Genomic DNA, 17695 nt, shown 5'->3' with positions numbered 1-17695 from the left:
GCTCGCTCATTGTCTCTCAATCAATTACTCTCACAGCTCATATCCATCATTTCATTAAGAGATTACACTCAGTGACAGTTAGGAGGATTTACATACAGTACATAATAAACACTGCATTTGATATCTCTGCTCTGGAGAGTTTGAATCTCTAGTAAGTAGAAGAAGTAAAGGTATCAATGCTCTAAGACTTTAGTTAACACTTATATGATTTAACATCCTCTTTAATCTCTAGTTTGATGCAAAGACATGCAAATCTAAACATGTGCCTTTACTGACCTATTTTATGTCGTAGAACAAAACGTTGAAATCTCTCCAGCTTTCAGGATAACAACCAAAAACACATCCAGCAAACCATTGGCTTTGACCACAGGTGTCATGGCTACATCGAGCCATTGTGAGAACATGGTGGACTAATGTTATAAAAGCTGATGTGCTTACAGCTATTTTATTAGAATAAAATAACATAGAATATGAATATAGCTTATGAGCTCAGTAAAAGTGGACGAGGTCACAGGATGCAGGTCTGAAAGAGGCTTTAGTGAGTCATCTGCTCAATGTCTAAAACTGTAAATAAGAAATCAGTCTGCAACAGAGAAAAGGGTCTTACTTCTGAAGCCGTAAAACAGCATTATCCTGGATTCTGATTGGTCCATTTGGACATGCCAAAGTTTGGTAATTCTCGCTAACAGAATTCGTCGACTACACTCTTTTTCTTCATGTTTTCATGGTGATTTACCTCATACCAAAACACCCATTATATGTTTTAAAAGTGCATTTTGAAGACCGTTTAAAAAACATATATATATTATGAATCTGAGCCCTCCTGTCCACGGCACCCTTTGGCACGAAGTGACTTTGCTCCTGAGGTCTCCTGCAGATGATGAATCAGAGCAGAGCGGGAGGTTCAGAGCAGCTTCTCACAAACCCTCCGTGCACTGTGGTCGCTATTATCCCCGGAGAAATCGATTGTAATGTCTGAACTCTGCGGGAGGCGACCGTGAGGCGACTTCAGAGACATCTCCTCACACACATTGCTTTTCTCTCCTTCACACCTCCGAGTGTTTAGTTCAGATCCTGAGGATGGCTGCCGTGTCTCAGCTCCTCTCCAACTCTGCTTTTTCATCGTTTTATTTCAGCGTTTGTAATTTTTTGGCTAATATTTTCTCTACAGTTTGCATATGATGATTGAACTTTTGAATCACATGGATAACGACAGAGACACAATTATATTTTTAAAAAAAAGTTAATTAGTGTCCCCTTAATGCACCTGTGACGGAGCCTTTTTATATCCCCAGTAAAAGGAACAGGGACACGGAGCCATTACACAGCACTTTAATATAATCACATATTCTAAAAAGCCACTTCTTGGAGTCCCTCTCTCCATCAGAGGGAATATAAATACACACTGCGAGTCGTTCACTTCCCGTCCTCCTGGATGTCGAACTGCCTGGAGGACTTGGTGGACTCCAGCATGAGCTCGTACAGCTGTCCGATCTGGTCGCTCTGGAAGTTTCCCAGATTGTCCTCCTGGAGGGGGGACCCGAACTTCACGGAGCTGAGCTGCCCCCCCGCCGCCTGCAGGACCTGAGTCTGCAGCGTCTCCCGGTAGCTCTGCAGGATGCAACACACAGAGGGGTTCAGTCTGACACACACACACACACACACACACACACACACACACACACACACACACACACACACACACACACACACACACACACACACACACACACACACACACACACACACACACACACACACACACACACACACACACACACACACACACACACACACACACACACACACACACACACACACACACACACACACACACACACGATAATGTGACCGGACGATTGGCAATGATTGAAGTGTGAGTAAACAGAAATCAAACGGAGCTAATTAAAGATTTCTCTCTTAATAAAAAAACATGATATGTATTTAATTGTTTGTGCACGCGGCATAGAAGTCCTTTTTGCAAACATGAGGATATGTTTATTTTATTTTTGTGAATGTATTTATTACTAATCTTTATAAATGCATAATGTTTTGTTCAGTAAACTCTACATCATTGTATTTACATTTGATATATATTTAATTTTGTATTTTATACTTTTATGTTTTTATATTTATTACACAGTTGAGCGTCTGCCAAGAGGAAGTCTCCACCCTGAATTAAGTTTAGAGCTAGTTTCACTTTGTCATTCAAGGACTTATTGGAAAAGTCTAGGTGGGTAAATATTCTTATTGCATCTGAAACTCTTTAAAGTAGAAACACTACATACTGATATACACCTGAACATCAACAGGAGAGGACTCTTTAAAGTAGAGACACTACATACTGATATACACCTGAACATCAGCAGGAGAGGACTCTTTAAAGTAGAGACACTACGTACTGATATACACCTGAACATCAGCAGGAGAGGACTCTTTAAAGTAGAGACACTACATACTGATATACACCTGAACATCAGCAGGAGAGGACTCTTTAAAGTAGAGACACTACATACTGATATACACCTGAACATCAGCAGGAGAGGACTCTTTAAAGTAGAGACACTACATACTGATATACACCTGAACATCAGCAGGAGAGGACTCTTTAAAGTAGAGACACTACATACTGATATACACCTGAACATCAGCAGGAGAGGACTCTTTAAAGTACAGACACTGCATACTGATATACACCTGAACATCATCAGGAGAGGACTCTTTAAAGTAGAGACACTACATACTGATATACACCTGAACAGCAGCAGGAGAGGACTCTTTAAAGTAGAGACACTACATACTGATATACACCTGAACAGCAGCAGGAGAGGACTCTTTAAAGTAGAGACACTACATACTGATATACACCTGAACATCAGCAGGAGAGGACTCTTTAAAGTAGAGACACTACGTACTGATATACACCTGAACATCAGCAGGAGAGGACTCTTTAAAGTAGAGACACTACATATAGGCCTGTCACGATAATGAATTTTGTTGGACGATAAATTTTTCGGGAAATTATTGCGATAAACGATAATATTGTCGGCACCGTTTTAAGATCATTTTAGACATAATGATAATATATAATAATAATTCAAGTACATCCTTTCAAACATAACTTTTTATTGAACATTCAACATTGCAAATGAAATGTGAAATAATATTAAAATATATAAATTATATATAATAAATAAAACAAATTAATTAAATTATAATAAATTAATTAAATCGCACACAACCAAAACAATAAATTAAATAGTCAGGCTGGAAAACAGAGCTCTCTCTCTCATATATATAAATAAATAAATAAATAAATAAATAAATAAATAAATATGAGCACACATTATCTCACAAGCAAAAAAACCCTCCTTAAAACAACAGTCAAGTGTTCAGTCCACTGTCAAAGACCCAGATGCCTCAACAGACCATATCCAAATCTGTTTTTCTAAGTTTTCGAACAAGGAACACCAACATGTTTGCATTGTCGGGCGGGGCTCTCCATCTCCAGCTGCCGTGTTTGCTCCCAGCTGGGAAAACGGAATGGGGTGGTTATGTTTTAGGTGTAGTTTAAAATGCGTGGTATTGCCTGCTTTTGTCGCTACCTTTTTTAAACCAATGCGACACACCTCCCGGCTCATTCAAGTCCGTAGGTTCGCCTCGTTGATTTGGTTTGAATCCAAAATACTGCCACACCGGAGAATCGAGATGTGTAGTAAGGTTTTGTAACCAATTCCATTTCACTTTAAATTCCCCGCGAGTAAGTCACACGTTGTCTCCCGCTTGTCGCTATATTATTAATTTGGCTGCTACGCTGCTGCACGTGCACGCGGAGTGTCCTGACCTGGCTGTGTGTCAGCCCCGCCCCTCACAGCGCTCCTGGCAGCCACAGCGCTCCAGGCTAAAATGCTGGTCACATCTTTATGTAAACGGCAATTTATCGAGCTCAGAAAAGTTATCGAGTCCATTTTTATTTATCGTACGATAAGTCAATTTATCGATTATCGCGACAGGCCTAACTACATACTGATATACACCTGAACATCAGCAGGAGAGGACTCTTTAAAGTAGAGACACTACATACTGATATACACCTGAACATCAGCAGGAGAGGACTCTTTAAAGTAGAGACACTACATACTGATATACACCTGAACATCAGCAGGAGAGGACTCTTTAAAGTAGAGACACTACATACTGATATACACCTGAACATCAGCAGGAGAGGACTCTTTAAAGTAGAGACACTACATACTGATATACACCTGAACATCAGCAGGAGAGGACTCTTTAAAGTAGAGACACTACATACTGATATACACCTGAACAGCAGCAGGAGAGGACTCTTTAAAGTAGAGACACTACATACTGATATACACCTGAACATCAGCAGGAGAGGACTCTTTAAAGTAGAGACACTACATACTGATATACACCTGAACATCAGCAGGAGAGGACTCTTTAAAGTAGAGACACTACATACTGATATACACCTGAACATCAGCAGGAGAGGACTCTTTAAAGTAGAGACACTACATACTGATATACACCTGAACATCAGCTGGAGAGGACTCTTTAAAGCATTTCTACACAAGAAAATCTCTTCTTGTTTTATAACACTACCAAACGTTTACCTCTTCCCTATTGGTCCTTAAAAAACAACTCTCGTTTGGTACAAAGTGTTATTTATACTCTAACTCAGCCGACTAATAAGTTCATAGTTAGTTCACTTTTACCTCAAGGACCTTTCTCTTAATAATAATAATTGCTCCTCTCCTGCAGTCCTCTCGATCTAAATTAGAAATGTTTCTCTTGGCTTCAGACCCGGGTCCATGAACACAAAAAGCTCTCAGAGCTCTTTGCACACGGAGCCAGCTCAGGTGATCTCTCACCACTTTACCTCGGACAGTGTTGTCTCTTTGTTGTTTTGCTTTGGTTAGACGACACAGCATTCCACAGAGCCGTCCCTCTCACTCCTCTGTAAACTACTCCCAAGCACACATGATTGTCTCCCAGTGGTTTTAGTCAAATTACTTCCCTCCTGATGAGTTTCCATCTGAGATACAGCCAGAGGAGTGTAACTATGACAGAAGCCTCTCGCTCCCCTGATTGGAAAACGATGCAAATGGACTCTGGCTTTGAAAACAATGCATACTGATCTGCTGAGGCGTAATGAGAGTGACCGCCTTCTGCCCGGTGGCTTCACAGCTCCTGAAACCACAGAGACTCTCAGGGCTCCAGCTGCAATCAGCATCTACTTCATTAGATACATTGGCAGCAGATGGGTGGGCTACCATCCCCCCTTAATGGGATGGTAGACCACCCATCTGCCCCTTAGTGCCGTCGGCTCTGCCCCTTAGTGCCGTCGACTCTGCCCCTTAGTGCCGTCGGCTCTGCCCCTTAGTGCCACCGGCTCTGCCCCTTAGTGCCGTCGGCTCTGCCCCTTAGTGCCACCGGCTCTGCCCCTTAGTGACGCCGGCTCTGCCCCTTAGTGCCGTCGGCTCTGCCCCTTAGTGCCACCGGCTCTGCCCCTTAGTGCCGTCGGCTCTGCCCCTTAGTGCCACCGGCTCTGCCCCTTAGTGACGCCGGCTCTGCCCCTTAGTGCCGTCGGCTCTGCCCCTTAGTGCCACCGGCTCTGCCCCTTAGTGACGCCGGCTCTGCCCCTTAGTGCCACCGGCTCTGCCCCTTAGTGCCACCGGCTCTGCCCCTTAGTGACACCGGCTCCGCCCCTTAGTTCCACCGGCTCCGCCCCTTAGTTCCACCGGCTCCGCCCCTTAGTGCCGTCGGCTCTCCCCCTTAGTGACACCGGCTCCGCCCCTTAGTGACGCCGGCTCTGCCCCTTAGTGACGCCGGCTCTGCCCCTTAGTGACGCCGGCTCCGCCCCTTAGTGCCGTCGGCTCCGCCCCTTAGTGACGCCGGCTCTGCCCCTTAGTGTCACCGGCTCTGCCCCTTAGTGTCACCGGCTCTGCCCCTTAGTGCCGTCGGCTCCGCCCCTTAGTGTCACCGGCTCTGCCCCTTAGTGCCACCGGCTCTGCCCCTTAGTGACACCGGCTCTGCCCCTTAGTGCCACCGGCTCTGCCCCTTAGTGCCGTCGGCTCCGCCCCTTAGTGACACCAGCTCTGCCCCTTAGTGACACCGGCCCCGCCCCTTAGTGCAGTCGGCTCTGCCCCTTAGTGACACCGGCCCCGCCCCTTAGTGCCGTTGGCTCTGCCCCTTGGTGACACCGGCCCCGCCCCTTAGTGCCGTCGGCTCTGCCCCTTAGTGCCGTCGGCTCTGCCCCTTAGTGCCGTCGGCTCTGCCCCTTAGTGCCGTCGGCTCTGCCCCTTAGTGACACCGGCCCCGCCCCTTAGTGCCGTCGGCTCTGCCCCTTAGTGCCGTCCCTCAAGATTATTTTGGGAACTGGAGGAAGAGTTGCAGATAAACTCATCATCGGCACATGAGCCCAGGTAAGTCCTCTGAGGTGTGATGGAGTCAGAGTTACTGCAGAAACACAAAACGAACACAAGGCGGAGGCGATGCACCTGTGCTGATTAAAGAAAGGAGTGTTTCTTGGTCTCAGCTTTTCTTTCAGCAGGATCACAATAAAGACTACAAGGAAGGTTTTAATCAAACTTGGTGGAAGAATGAAGCATGAGCCAAGGAGGAACTCGCTTAATTTGGAGTGTTTCTGATGCATTTGTGCTGCTTTCAAGCGCACAAATGCAAAATGGTTCCCTGCTGGCACGAGTGTCATCACCCTGGAGAGGCTGGAGAGATGCCCCCAACACTTGAAAAACATTCCTGATTTTGTTCCTATTTTTTCAAAGTATAACTTGTAAAAATTGCTCTGAAAAAAACATCAAAGGGTTATTTGCCCAATGAGAAATTCTGTAAATATAAAAACAAATGTTTGTGTTCTCATCCAATCAAATAGAATAGAATGGGAGGAATGAACCCCTCTCTAATGGTCTCACATGCAGAGCACACACAGTGACATGTCTTCTCTGCTGTTAACCCATTCTATTACCAGGAGTCTAGTACTAGCAGCAGTGGGCAGGTGTCCGGTGCCTTGCTCAAGGGCACCACGGCAGGGCCCAGGAGGTGAACTGGGACCTCTCCAAGTAGCAGGCCACACTCCATATTTAGGTCTGGTCGGGGACTTGAACCGGCGACCCTACGGCTCACAGTCCAAGCCCCTACTGACTGAGACACTGCCGGACATAAAGGAAGAACCCTAGCTTCATTTATTATCAAATGACATCCAATTACCTTAAACCTGTCTTCACAGCTACACGTTTCTATTTCCTGATCTGTGTTATTATTTGCTCTGACCCTTCCCCGATCTGACCATTACACTGCCTTAGATGTTACATGTTGAGTGATAAGAGGTGTGACGGTGCAGTTATACATGCTGCATTGATTTGGGGCCAAAGGATCACATGACAAGGCAGCTAGTGATACAAAAAACATGACTTTTAAATAAAAAACTAAATTATTTTCATTAAAATATTCATATAAAATGAAGCTGGACTAAAACCTAATTTAAAAAAAGTGTGTTTTGCTTTCGCTGCATTGATCTGTATATGATATATTTAAGAGGAGGGTGGGTTGGGTAAATATTCTGTAACACCGCAGAGACGTTCACTTTCTCACAGAACTTCCCCTACAGTCTGAGGATCATCCAAAAATAATAAACACCACATGTTCAGAAGTTTAAAAGATGACACAGAGAGTAAACAGCGTACTGAAGCTGCCACCGTGTGGTGATGGACTGACATTACACTGGCTATGCAAAGCCCAATAAACCCCTTACTGATTATTATTCTCAGTATTTAATTAATCCCGGTGTCCAGAGTCCAAGGTTATGTCTTTAAATGTCTCCTTTTGTTAGTAAAATATGTCCCTTTTAATGAGTTACTGTGTTAATATGAGAGAATAGCAGGAAGTCAGCGAACAATCGGTTATTAAAAATAGTTGGGGATTATACTTATGTCAAACAACTAATCGTTTTTTAAGTAATATTTGAAAAAATACAAGACATGTCAAGAAATAAAACTACAGAATGTGTATAAATATTTATTTTATAAGTATAAAAACACTGAAAGAGGTTTGCCTTACTTGAAAAGTGTACTAATACAATGCTGGATTGATTTAGAGTCACTGGGTCACATGACATAACAACTTTCTTAAAAAAAAACATCAGGATTTTTTTAATACAAAAGTGCAGATTTTTCCTAGAAATATTATTGGAAAATTGCAAAAAAAACAATAAAAACAATTAAATAAAGCTCAACTTAACTGTCTATTTATATTTAAATCTAAAATAGAGGGTGGACTTAAACGTGTCCAGTTTAGTAATACAATGCTGTATTGATTTAGAGTCACTGGGTCACATGACATGGAAGTTATTGATTAAAAGAAAATCAAGAATTTACACTGAAAAAACTACAAAACTTTCATAAAAAAATCTAATTAAATGACAATAAAAACCCGATAAAAAGAGGTGTGTCTTACTCCAGCCCAGTGTACTTATACAATGCTGCATTGATTTGAAGTCACTGGCTCACATGACTCAAAGGCTTTCTATAGTGCAGGATGTTCCTACACATGTCATTGTAAAGAAGAAGAAATAACACTTAACCCAATAAAGGGACTGCAGTCATATATTGCAAGAAACAAAAGGTAAAAATATACAAATATTGATATCAAATAAGAATCCAATGAAAGGAGAAGTGCTCTCCTGGTTAAGGGTAGCATTACAAAGCAGCTTGATCTGGGGTTATTGAACCAAATAAAGGAGCCGAATCTAAAGTGAAAAGGACAGGTGTCTGAATGGTTTGGTTGGTGTGTGTTACCTCCCACTCTACCATGAAGCTCGTCACGTTTTCCGGGGATGCAGATTTGTGTCTCCTGAACTCGTCCTTCACGTACTGGTCCCCCAGAGCCCGCAGATCTATGGGCAGGAACCGGTGCAGAACCAGCAGCCTCTTGTACAAGAACCGGACCCTGGACACGTGGGCGGGACCCGCCATGAAGACCGGATGTTCACTAACAATGCGAGGTTAACAAAGCATCAGAAACACCTCATACTACCCGCAGACAGAGACAGACAGACGGGCTGGAGGTCGGAGACAGAAAGACACCTCCACAGGGACAGTTACCCAACTCATGTGTTTACCCTGGAAATGACTCTTCTTCTCTGGTTTGACATTATCCGGTGCACTACCGCCACCTGTTGGATTTGAGCAGTGCTGCAGACAAAGGGGTTTTCTAGTTTAATAATTTAGATCAAATCAAATATAATGGTCACTGCAGTGCACACTGACACGATACAGTGTGTAGTGTATATTAACAAATATTATAGTTTTACATTTTGGTGTATGAGCATAACTCTATAGTGTGTAAAACTGTGTGTGGACTACAATGCATGTGTGCACCTACCTGTCTGTATATTGTGTGGTTAAACTATGTATGTGTATTTTCTATGATATGCATTAAGGTATATAGTATAGAAGAAATATATAAATATAAAAAAAACTATTACAACAATTAAAATGTGAAGGACATTATTACAAAAAATATAATTTTGCTTTAAAAAATGTAAGTAAAATAATATTACTGATAATTACAAACATTTTTAGACAAATATAATTTATTTTAAATTAATTTAAAGGTGGAAGAAGTACTCAGATCTTGTACTTGAGTAAAAGTAGAAGTACTCAGATGTTGTACTTGAGCAAAAGTAGAAGTACTCAGATCTTGTACTTGAGTAAAAGTAGAAGTACTCAGATCTTCTACTTGAGTAAAAGTAGAAGTACTCAGATCTTGTAGTGAAAGTAGAAATACACAGATCTTGTACTTGAGTAAAAGTAGAAGTACTCAGATCTTGTACTTGAGTAAAAGTAGAAGTACTCAGATGTTGTACTTGAGCAAAAGTAGAAGTACTCAGATCTTGTACTTGAGTAAAAGTAGAAGTACTCAGATCTTCTACTTGAGTAAAAGTAGAAGTACTCAGATCTTGTAGTGAAAGTAGAAATACACAGATCTTGTACTTGAGTAAAAGTAGAAGTACTCAGATCTTGTACTTGAGTAAAAGTAGAAGTACTCAGATCTTGTACTTGAGTAAAAGTAAAAGTACTCAGATCTTGTACTTGAGTAAAAGTAGAAGTACACAGATCTTGTACTTGAGTAAAAGTAGAAGTACTCAGATCTTGTACTTGAGTAAAAGTAGAAGTACTCAGATCTTTTAGTAAAAGTAGAAGTACTCAAATCTTGTACTTGAGTAAAAGTAGAAGTACTCAGATCTTGTACTTGAGTAAAAGTAGAAGTACTCAGATCTTGTACTTGAGTAAAAGTAGAAGTACCAGAGTGTAGGAATACTCTGTTACAGTAAAAGTCCTGCATTCAAAATGTTCCTCAAGTAAAAGCAGAAAAGTATTCTCATCAAAATATAGTGAAAGACAGTAAAAGTAGTCGTTGTTTGATTGGTCCATTTCAGAATAATAGATATGATATGTTTTATAATGATTGATCATGAAAGTGTTCTCAAAGCTGGTAAAGGAGCAGCTAGTCTGAATGACTTTGTATACTGCAGGGTAGCTGGTGGATTTACTCCAGGTGGAACTAAAGTCTGATTCAACACTTGATTATATTTCACATCATTCATCCACATCTGAGAAGTAACTAAAGGTATAAATACATGTAGTGGAGGAAAAGTACACAGTAGCATAACATTGAAATACTCAAGTAAAGTACAAGTACCTCAACCTTTTACTTATCCATCTAATAATAACTAATAATTGAAAGTCTTCTCACCACAAGGTGTCGCCAGCTTCATCTCCATTACTTACGCAATCAACTGTTTTTCATCTATAAACTACAACATGATCCAACATGACCAGATGATGCCAATCCTCCACAATTACATTTATTGATCTTGAAGATTCTTTCTTTAAGTTTCAAATTAAAATGTGTTTTTGCTCTGTGAGTGTAAAGATGTGTGGGTGCTCCCTGATAGTCTGGGGGTAAAGGGAGGGAACAAAAGATTAAATAACAGAGAGGAAACTCATTTGCAAAACCATAAGATATATTTTAATTACTCAAAAGCAAAGAGGGCTCACTAAACAATTAAACAAACGTACTAAAGGCTAAATAAAAAAGTAATCAATATAAAAAGGTAACATGGAGCTGAGCTCCTAACACTGAACCCTCCTGTCAGGTTCCTTTCTCCTTCCTCACTTCCTGTCTGTTCAAACTGCTCTTACATTAACACAACAAACATCATCATCACCAAATGTTATTGAACTCCCTTCAAGCTGTAAACAAAGTCTCTCCTGGTCACATGAATACCTGCAGTGAGTAAACAAAGTCTCTACTGGTCACATGAATACCTGCAGTGAGTAAACAAAGTCTCTACTGGTCACATGAATACCTGCAGTGAGTAAACAAAGTCTCTACTGGTCACATGAATACCTGCAGTGAGTAAACAAAGTCTCTCCTGGTCACATGAATACCTGCAGTGAGTAAACAAAGTCTCTACTGGTCACATGAATACCTGCAGTGAGTAAACAAAGTCTCTCCTGGTCACATGAATACCTGCAGTGAGTAAACAAAGTCTCTACTGGTCACATGAATACCTGCAGTGAGTAAACAAAGTCTCTACTGGTCACATGAATACCTGCAGTGAGTAAACAAAGTCTCTCCTGGTCACATGAATACCTGCAGTGAGTAAACAAAGTCTCTCCTGGTCACATGAATACCTGCAGTGAGTAAACAAAGTCTCTCCTGGTCACATGAATACCTGCAGTGAGTAAACAAAGTCTCTACTGGTCACATGAATACCTGCAGTGAGTAAACAAAGTCTCTGCTGGTCACATGAATACCTGCAGTGAGTAAACAAAGTCTCTACTGGTCACATGAATACCTGCAGTGAGTAAACAAAGTCTCTCCTGGTCACATGAATACCTGCAGTGAGTAAACAAAGTCTCTCCTGGTCACATGAATACCTGCAGTGAGTAAACAAAGTCTCTTCTGGTCACATGAATACCTGCAGTGAGTAAACAAAGTCTCTCTTGGTCACATGAATACCTGCAGTGAGTAAACAAAGTCTCTACTGGTCACATGAATACCTGCAGTGAGTAAACAAAGTCTCTACTGGTCACATGAATACCTGCAGTGAGTAAACAAAGTCTCTCCTGGTCACATGAATACCTGCAGTGAATAAACAAAGTCTCTCCTGGTCACATGAATACCTGCAGTGAGTAAACAAAGTCTCTGGTGGTCACATGAATACCTGCAGTGAGTAAACAAAGTCTCTACTGGTCACATGAATACCTGCAGTGAGTAAACAAAGTCTCTCCTGGTCACATGAATACCTGCAGTGAGTAAACAAAGTCTCTACTGGTCACATGAATACCTGCAGTGAGTAAACAAAGTCTCTACTGGTCACATGAATACCTGCAGGGAGTAAACAAAGTCTCTACTGGTCACATGAATACCTGCAGTGAGTAAACAAAGTCTCTACTGGTCACATGAATACCTGCAGTGAGTAAACAAAGTCTCTACTGGTCACATGAATACCTGCAGTGAGTAAACAAAGTCTCTACTGGTCACATGAATACCTGCAGTGAGTAAACAAAGTCTCTCCTGGTCACATGAATACCTGCAGTGAGTAAACAAAGTCTCTACTGGTCACATGAATACCTGCAGTGAGTAAACAAAGTCTCTACTGGTCACATGAATACCTGCAGCGAGTAAACAAAGTCTCTCCTGGTCACATGAATACCTGCAGTGAGTAAACAAAGTCTCTCCTGGTCACATGAATACCTGCAGCGAGTAAACAAAGTCTCTCCTGGTCACATGAATACCTGCAGTGAGTAAACAAAGTCTCTCCTGGTCACATGAATACCTGCAGTGAGTAAACAAAGTCTCTACTGGTCACATGAATACCTGCAGTGAGTAAACAAAGTCTCTACTGGTCACATGAATACCTGCAGTGAGTAAACAAAGTCTCTCCTGGTCACATGAATACCTGCAGTGAGTAAACAAAGTCTCTACTGGTCACATGAATACCTGCAGGGAGTAAACAAAGTCTCTACTGGTCACATGAATACCTGCAGTGAGAAAACAAAGTCTCTCCTGGTCACATGAATACCTGCAGTGAGTAAACAAAGTCTCTACTGGTCACATGAATACCTGCAGTGAGTAAACAAAGTCTCTGCTGGTCACATGAATACCTGCAGTGAGTAAACAAAGTCTCTACTGGTCACATGAATACTTGCAGGGAGTAAACAAAGTCTCTCCTGGTCACATGAATACCTGCAGTGAGTAAACAAAGTCTCTGCTGGTCACATGAATACCTGCAGTGAGTAAACAAAGTCTCTTCTGGTCACATGAATACCTGCAGTGAGTAAACAAAGTCTCTACTGGTCACATGAATACCTACAGTGAGTAAACAAAGTCTCTCCTGGTCACATGAATACCTGCAGTGAGTGAACAAAGTCTCTCCTGGTCACATGAATACCTGCAGTGAGTAAACAAAGTCTCTCCTGGTCACATGAATACCTGCAGTGAGTAAACAAAGTCTCTCCTGGTCACATGAATACCTGCAGTGAGTAAACAAAGTCTCTCCTGGTCACATGAATACCTGCAGGGAGTAAACAAAGTCTCTGCTGGTCACATGAATACCTGCAGTGAGTAAACAAAGTCTCTACTGGTCACATGAATACCTGCAGGGAGTAAACAAAGTCTCTGCTGGTCACATGAATACCTGCAGTGAGTAAACAAAGTCTCTTCTGGTCACATGAATACCTGCAGTGAGTAAACAAAGTCTCTACTGGTCACATGAATACCTGCAGTGAGTAAACAAAGTCTCTGCTGGTCACATGAATACCTGCAGTGAGTAAACAAAGTCTCTACTGGTCACGTGAATACCTGCAGTGAGTAAACAAAGTCTCTCCTGGTCACGTGAATACCTGCAGTGAGTAAACAAAGTCTCTCCTGGTCACATGAATACCTGCAGTGAGTAAACAAAGAATAGACTAACAGATAACGTGGTTGTTGATGTGTCTCTGATGGAGGAACATCATCTAGGGTCCTCCATTCATCTCCTCTGTGCTACAAAGTGGACTGAACCTCTCAGAACTCAATGAAAGTGTGGATCAGCAGTTTGATATGTTCACATGCTGCTGTGGAGGATATCACGAGGCCTGGAGGCCATCACATGTCAAACACAATATTTATGATGTGAATCAGTCAGATTTGACCCGAACACGACAGGACGGTTCAAAAACACGAGTCCCAACGAGTGCCAAGTGTCCCACAGAGACAACACACTGATCACACACACCATGCAGAGCAGGAGGGAGAGGAGGTGAAGCTGCTGCAGCTCTCCTCAGCCTCTGATGAAGACGAGGGGTTGGGATCACCTGAGAGAGGCTCACCTGGGGACAGACAGGTCGGGGAAGAGACACACAGTAACACAGGGCTCAGAGAAACCACCTGTCAATCATTAGCTGCTGCTTTCAGGGAGAGAGAGAGTACAGCTCTCACTCCTGTTGAGGGTTGAAGTAGAAACAGCTGAAACAAAGTGAAACACAGCGTCAGGTGTTCAAACATCAACAGGTGTTACATTTCTCTGGTAGAAGCACGGCTCAGCGTTCACAGGTCGATGTGCAGACGCTCTCTGACTCTCTCTCTGCTTTGCTTTCATTCATTATTGCTTTCATTTCAAACGCTGAGGTCAGATCTGGAAACTCTTGTGTTGTATGATGTAGTTTGTCCTGATAGAAGGCCTGATGTGTGCAGAGAGCTGCACTGAACCACAACACCTTCACATACGTACACATAGAGAACATCATTCAATGGATATGGACTTGGTAGAGGACCTCTCCTCCAAGAAGCTGATGCTTCTATAGCTCACAGGTCTGTGTCAAATAACCAACCCAGTCTCATGGCATTTCGTGTTCACGATTTTTTATCTATTGATTCGTGTTCACCAACACGATTTCCCCCCTTTTTTCGTGTTGCACAGCACGATTTTAAAAGCAATGTATTTATACTGGTAATGTGTTTCGTGCCTGCAGCACGTCTTTTTCTCCGGTCGGGTCGTGGAAGACCGGAAGCTGTGTGGTTCATAAAAACATGTTCTTACCCAATATCAAGCCACAATTATTGCTTTTATTTTAAATCGTATAATTTCGGACTTTTGTTTCCGTCTTTGAGGAAAATAAATGGGGCTCAGAGCCTCAGAATACTGAAATCTGTATTTTTTAAATATTTTTTTCTTCTAATTTGTTATTCTTTTCAAAATAACACTCTGTTATTTACTCACCAATAACACACAATTATCCTTGCTTTTATTTATTGGTTTAATTCCATAATCTCGGGCTTTGTTGGCGTCCTTCAGGAACTGAATTTCAAAATAAAAATAACCGGAAACAGACGTAGGCATTTCGAGCGATTACCCAAGATCCTCAGCTATGGTTTAAGCTCGCTGATTGGATGGTTTAGCCTCAATGCATGCTGGGATTTGGTGTTTATATTATATGAAATCCGGAAAACATTGTAAAAGAATAAAAGAATACTTAATTCCGAGTGTTCTTGCTTTTCTCTTTGAAAGTCATCACATAACGGCATTGTAATACACGGTCCGGCTGCATTACATATTACAGATCTGCCGTAGTTCTTTATTTATAGAGCCCTGATGAGAAGACCTTTGGAAATACTGGAAGAAATGCCGCCGAAACTGAAGACGTGACGTGGATCATATATCAACAATTAAACAACATCTTCAATTTCTCTTCACACAATACGTCTCCTCGCAGGATCAACCTTAATTCGGCTGACTTTTATATTTGATCTAATTCGTAGATAGGTTATATTTACACCATAACGGTGCACAGCTGATTGAAAAGGACTTTGATTTTCTTTGAATATAAGAATGTAAATACTGAGTCTGAAATAGTATAGCAATATGCTATAAAATTATGTGAAAACATGAATAAAACTACACATCTTCAGATGTCGTACATAGGCTACATAAGTGTCCTACACTGATAATACAAAGTTATTATGGCTGTGTGTACCTTGTGTGCACCGCCTAGTGGTTAAAGCAAGTTATTGAATTATTGTTTTTATGTGTTATATTTGATTAAAAAAATATTAAGAGTACATACTTTCATAGGGGGAAAGTAGAAGGTCTGTGATAGAAATATAGAATATAAAAAATCAAGAAGATACTATAAGTGATCTCTACCATAAAACAGTTTAGAGCCGGATGTACAAAGATATTAATATGAGGAGGTGCAAAACAGAAAAACGAATTTTAAACCTTTATTTAAACATTAAATAATACTTTAGATTAACGTCCTCTTTTAAATAAGAAAAAAACTTTGGGAGTATCTACAGATAAATATTAAGCCTGACAAAGTACTTAACGTCTAATATATTGCTTTCCTGCAATGTTAACTATGTTGAAGCACTTATTTTAACTGATATTATACATATGAATTATACTCTTATGTAGATAGTATAAGAAATGTGCAGAATATGACAGTTTAATGGTGGAGGTACAAACACATGTTGATAGATGTCTTGTAATGTGCTGTTGAGGAACCTGTGACCCAAGATTTTCATTCATTGCATACACCGTAGTTGTGTATATGATATGTCAATAACCTTTGAAAATCTTGAAATCTTGAAAGGGATGTGCAAAATAGCTATTATACAGTCTTTAATTAACCATTAGTAGAGAATAACGAGTAATGAATATACTTTATTACTCGTTTCCATTCATGTCAATTGCAGGTAAATGTTTAGTCTTCTCAAGCACCAACTATCAAATATCTCTCCTGATTGTTGGCACTTGGCAATCAGGTTAACCTCTGAATTGTGGAGTAGAATTACAAAGTAACAATGAGCTGTCACGTGGGTATATATTAATGCTGCGCATTATGGACACAAGCGATTTTCACCCATTTATTAATTATATGTTTTACATTTGATAACACCAATGTGTTTAATACTGGCAACTTCTAATTGTGGGAAAAACGAAAACGTTCAGTAGAGACGTCCCATGGAACATTTTGCGAAACACAATAGCCAGCATGTGTAGTTCTGGGGGGGGCGGCGTTCGATTCCAGTTGTGGATAGTCTGGCGTGGTTTTGTTCCATTTCAAACAGCTGTTTGACGCTAGGCTAACCTTGGCGCACTGCCACTCCAACATCCAATCCCAGCGCTTGAAGATTAATCACGGGGACTGTAGTCCTAAACGATAGCTGGGGATTATGGGTAGTGTAGTGTCTTCGGCCATCCTAAACTCCTAGAGGCCTACGTCTGTTTCCGGTTATTTTTATTTTGAAATTCAGTTCCTGACGGACGCCAAAAAAGCCAGAGATTATGGAATTAAACCAATAAATAAAAGCAAGGATAATTGTGTGTTATTGGTGAGTAAATAACAGTGTGTTATTTTGAAAAGAATAACAAATGAGAAGGAAAGATTTAAAAATACAGATTTCAGTATTCTGAGGCTCTGAGCCCCATTTATTTTCCTCACAGACGGAAACAAAAGTCCGAAATTATACGATTTAAAATAAAAGCAATAATTGTGGCTTGATATTGAGTAAGAACATGTTTTTATGAACCACACAGCTTCCGGTCTTCCACGACCCGACCGGAGAAAAAGACGTGCTGCAGGCACGAAACACATTACCAGTA

General features: G+C 41.2%; 2 protein-coding genes across 3 annotated transcripts in view; both read right to left on the bottom strand.

Annotated features, from left to right (window-relative positions):
* LOC307022903 (major histocompatibility complex class I-related gene protein-like) overlaps positions 1–17695 on the bottom strand; it is a 218634-nt gene that overhangs the window by 179122 nt on the left and 21817 nt on the right. The window lies entirely within an intron of this gene.
* sdhaf3 (succinate dehydrogenase complex assembly factor 3) lies at positions 1317–9213 on the bottom strand. Of its 2 annotated transcripts, none has more exons than XM_079655846.1 (2): positions 8847–9213; positions 1317–1611 (listed from the first exon to the last, which is right to left on the bottom strand). In XM_079655846.1, the coding sequence occupies exons 1-2, from the start codon at positions 9009–9011 to the stop codon at positions 1417–1419; spliced, it is 360 nt and encodes a 119-aa protein (XP_079511972.1). In that variant the 5' UTR covers positions 9012–9213; the 3' UTR covers positions 1317–1416. The 2 variants fall into 2 exon arrangements, with proteins under 2 accessions (XP_079511972.1, XP_079511971.1); XM_079655845.1 differs by having other exon boundaries at positions 8835–9196.

This window comes from Notothenia rossii (genome assembly GCF_949606895.1).
Source record: "Notothenia rossii genome assembly, chromosome: 10".
NCBI classification, from domain to species: Eukaryota; Metazoa; Chordata; class Actinopteri; order Perciformes; family Nototheniidae; genus Notothenia; species Notothenia rossii.
This window is presented reverse-complemented; position numbering and strand designations above follow the sequence as displayed.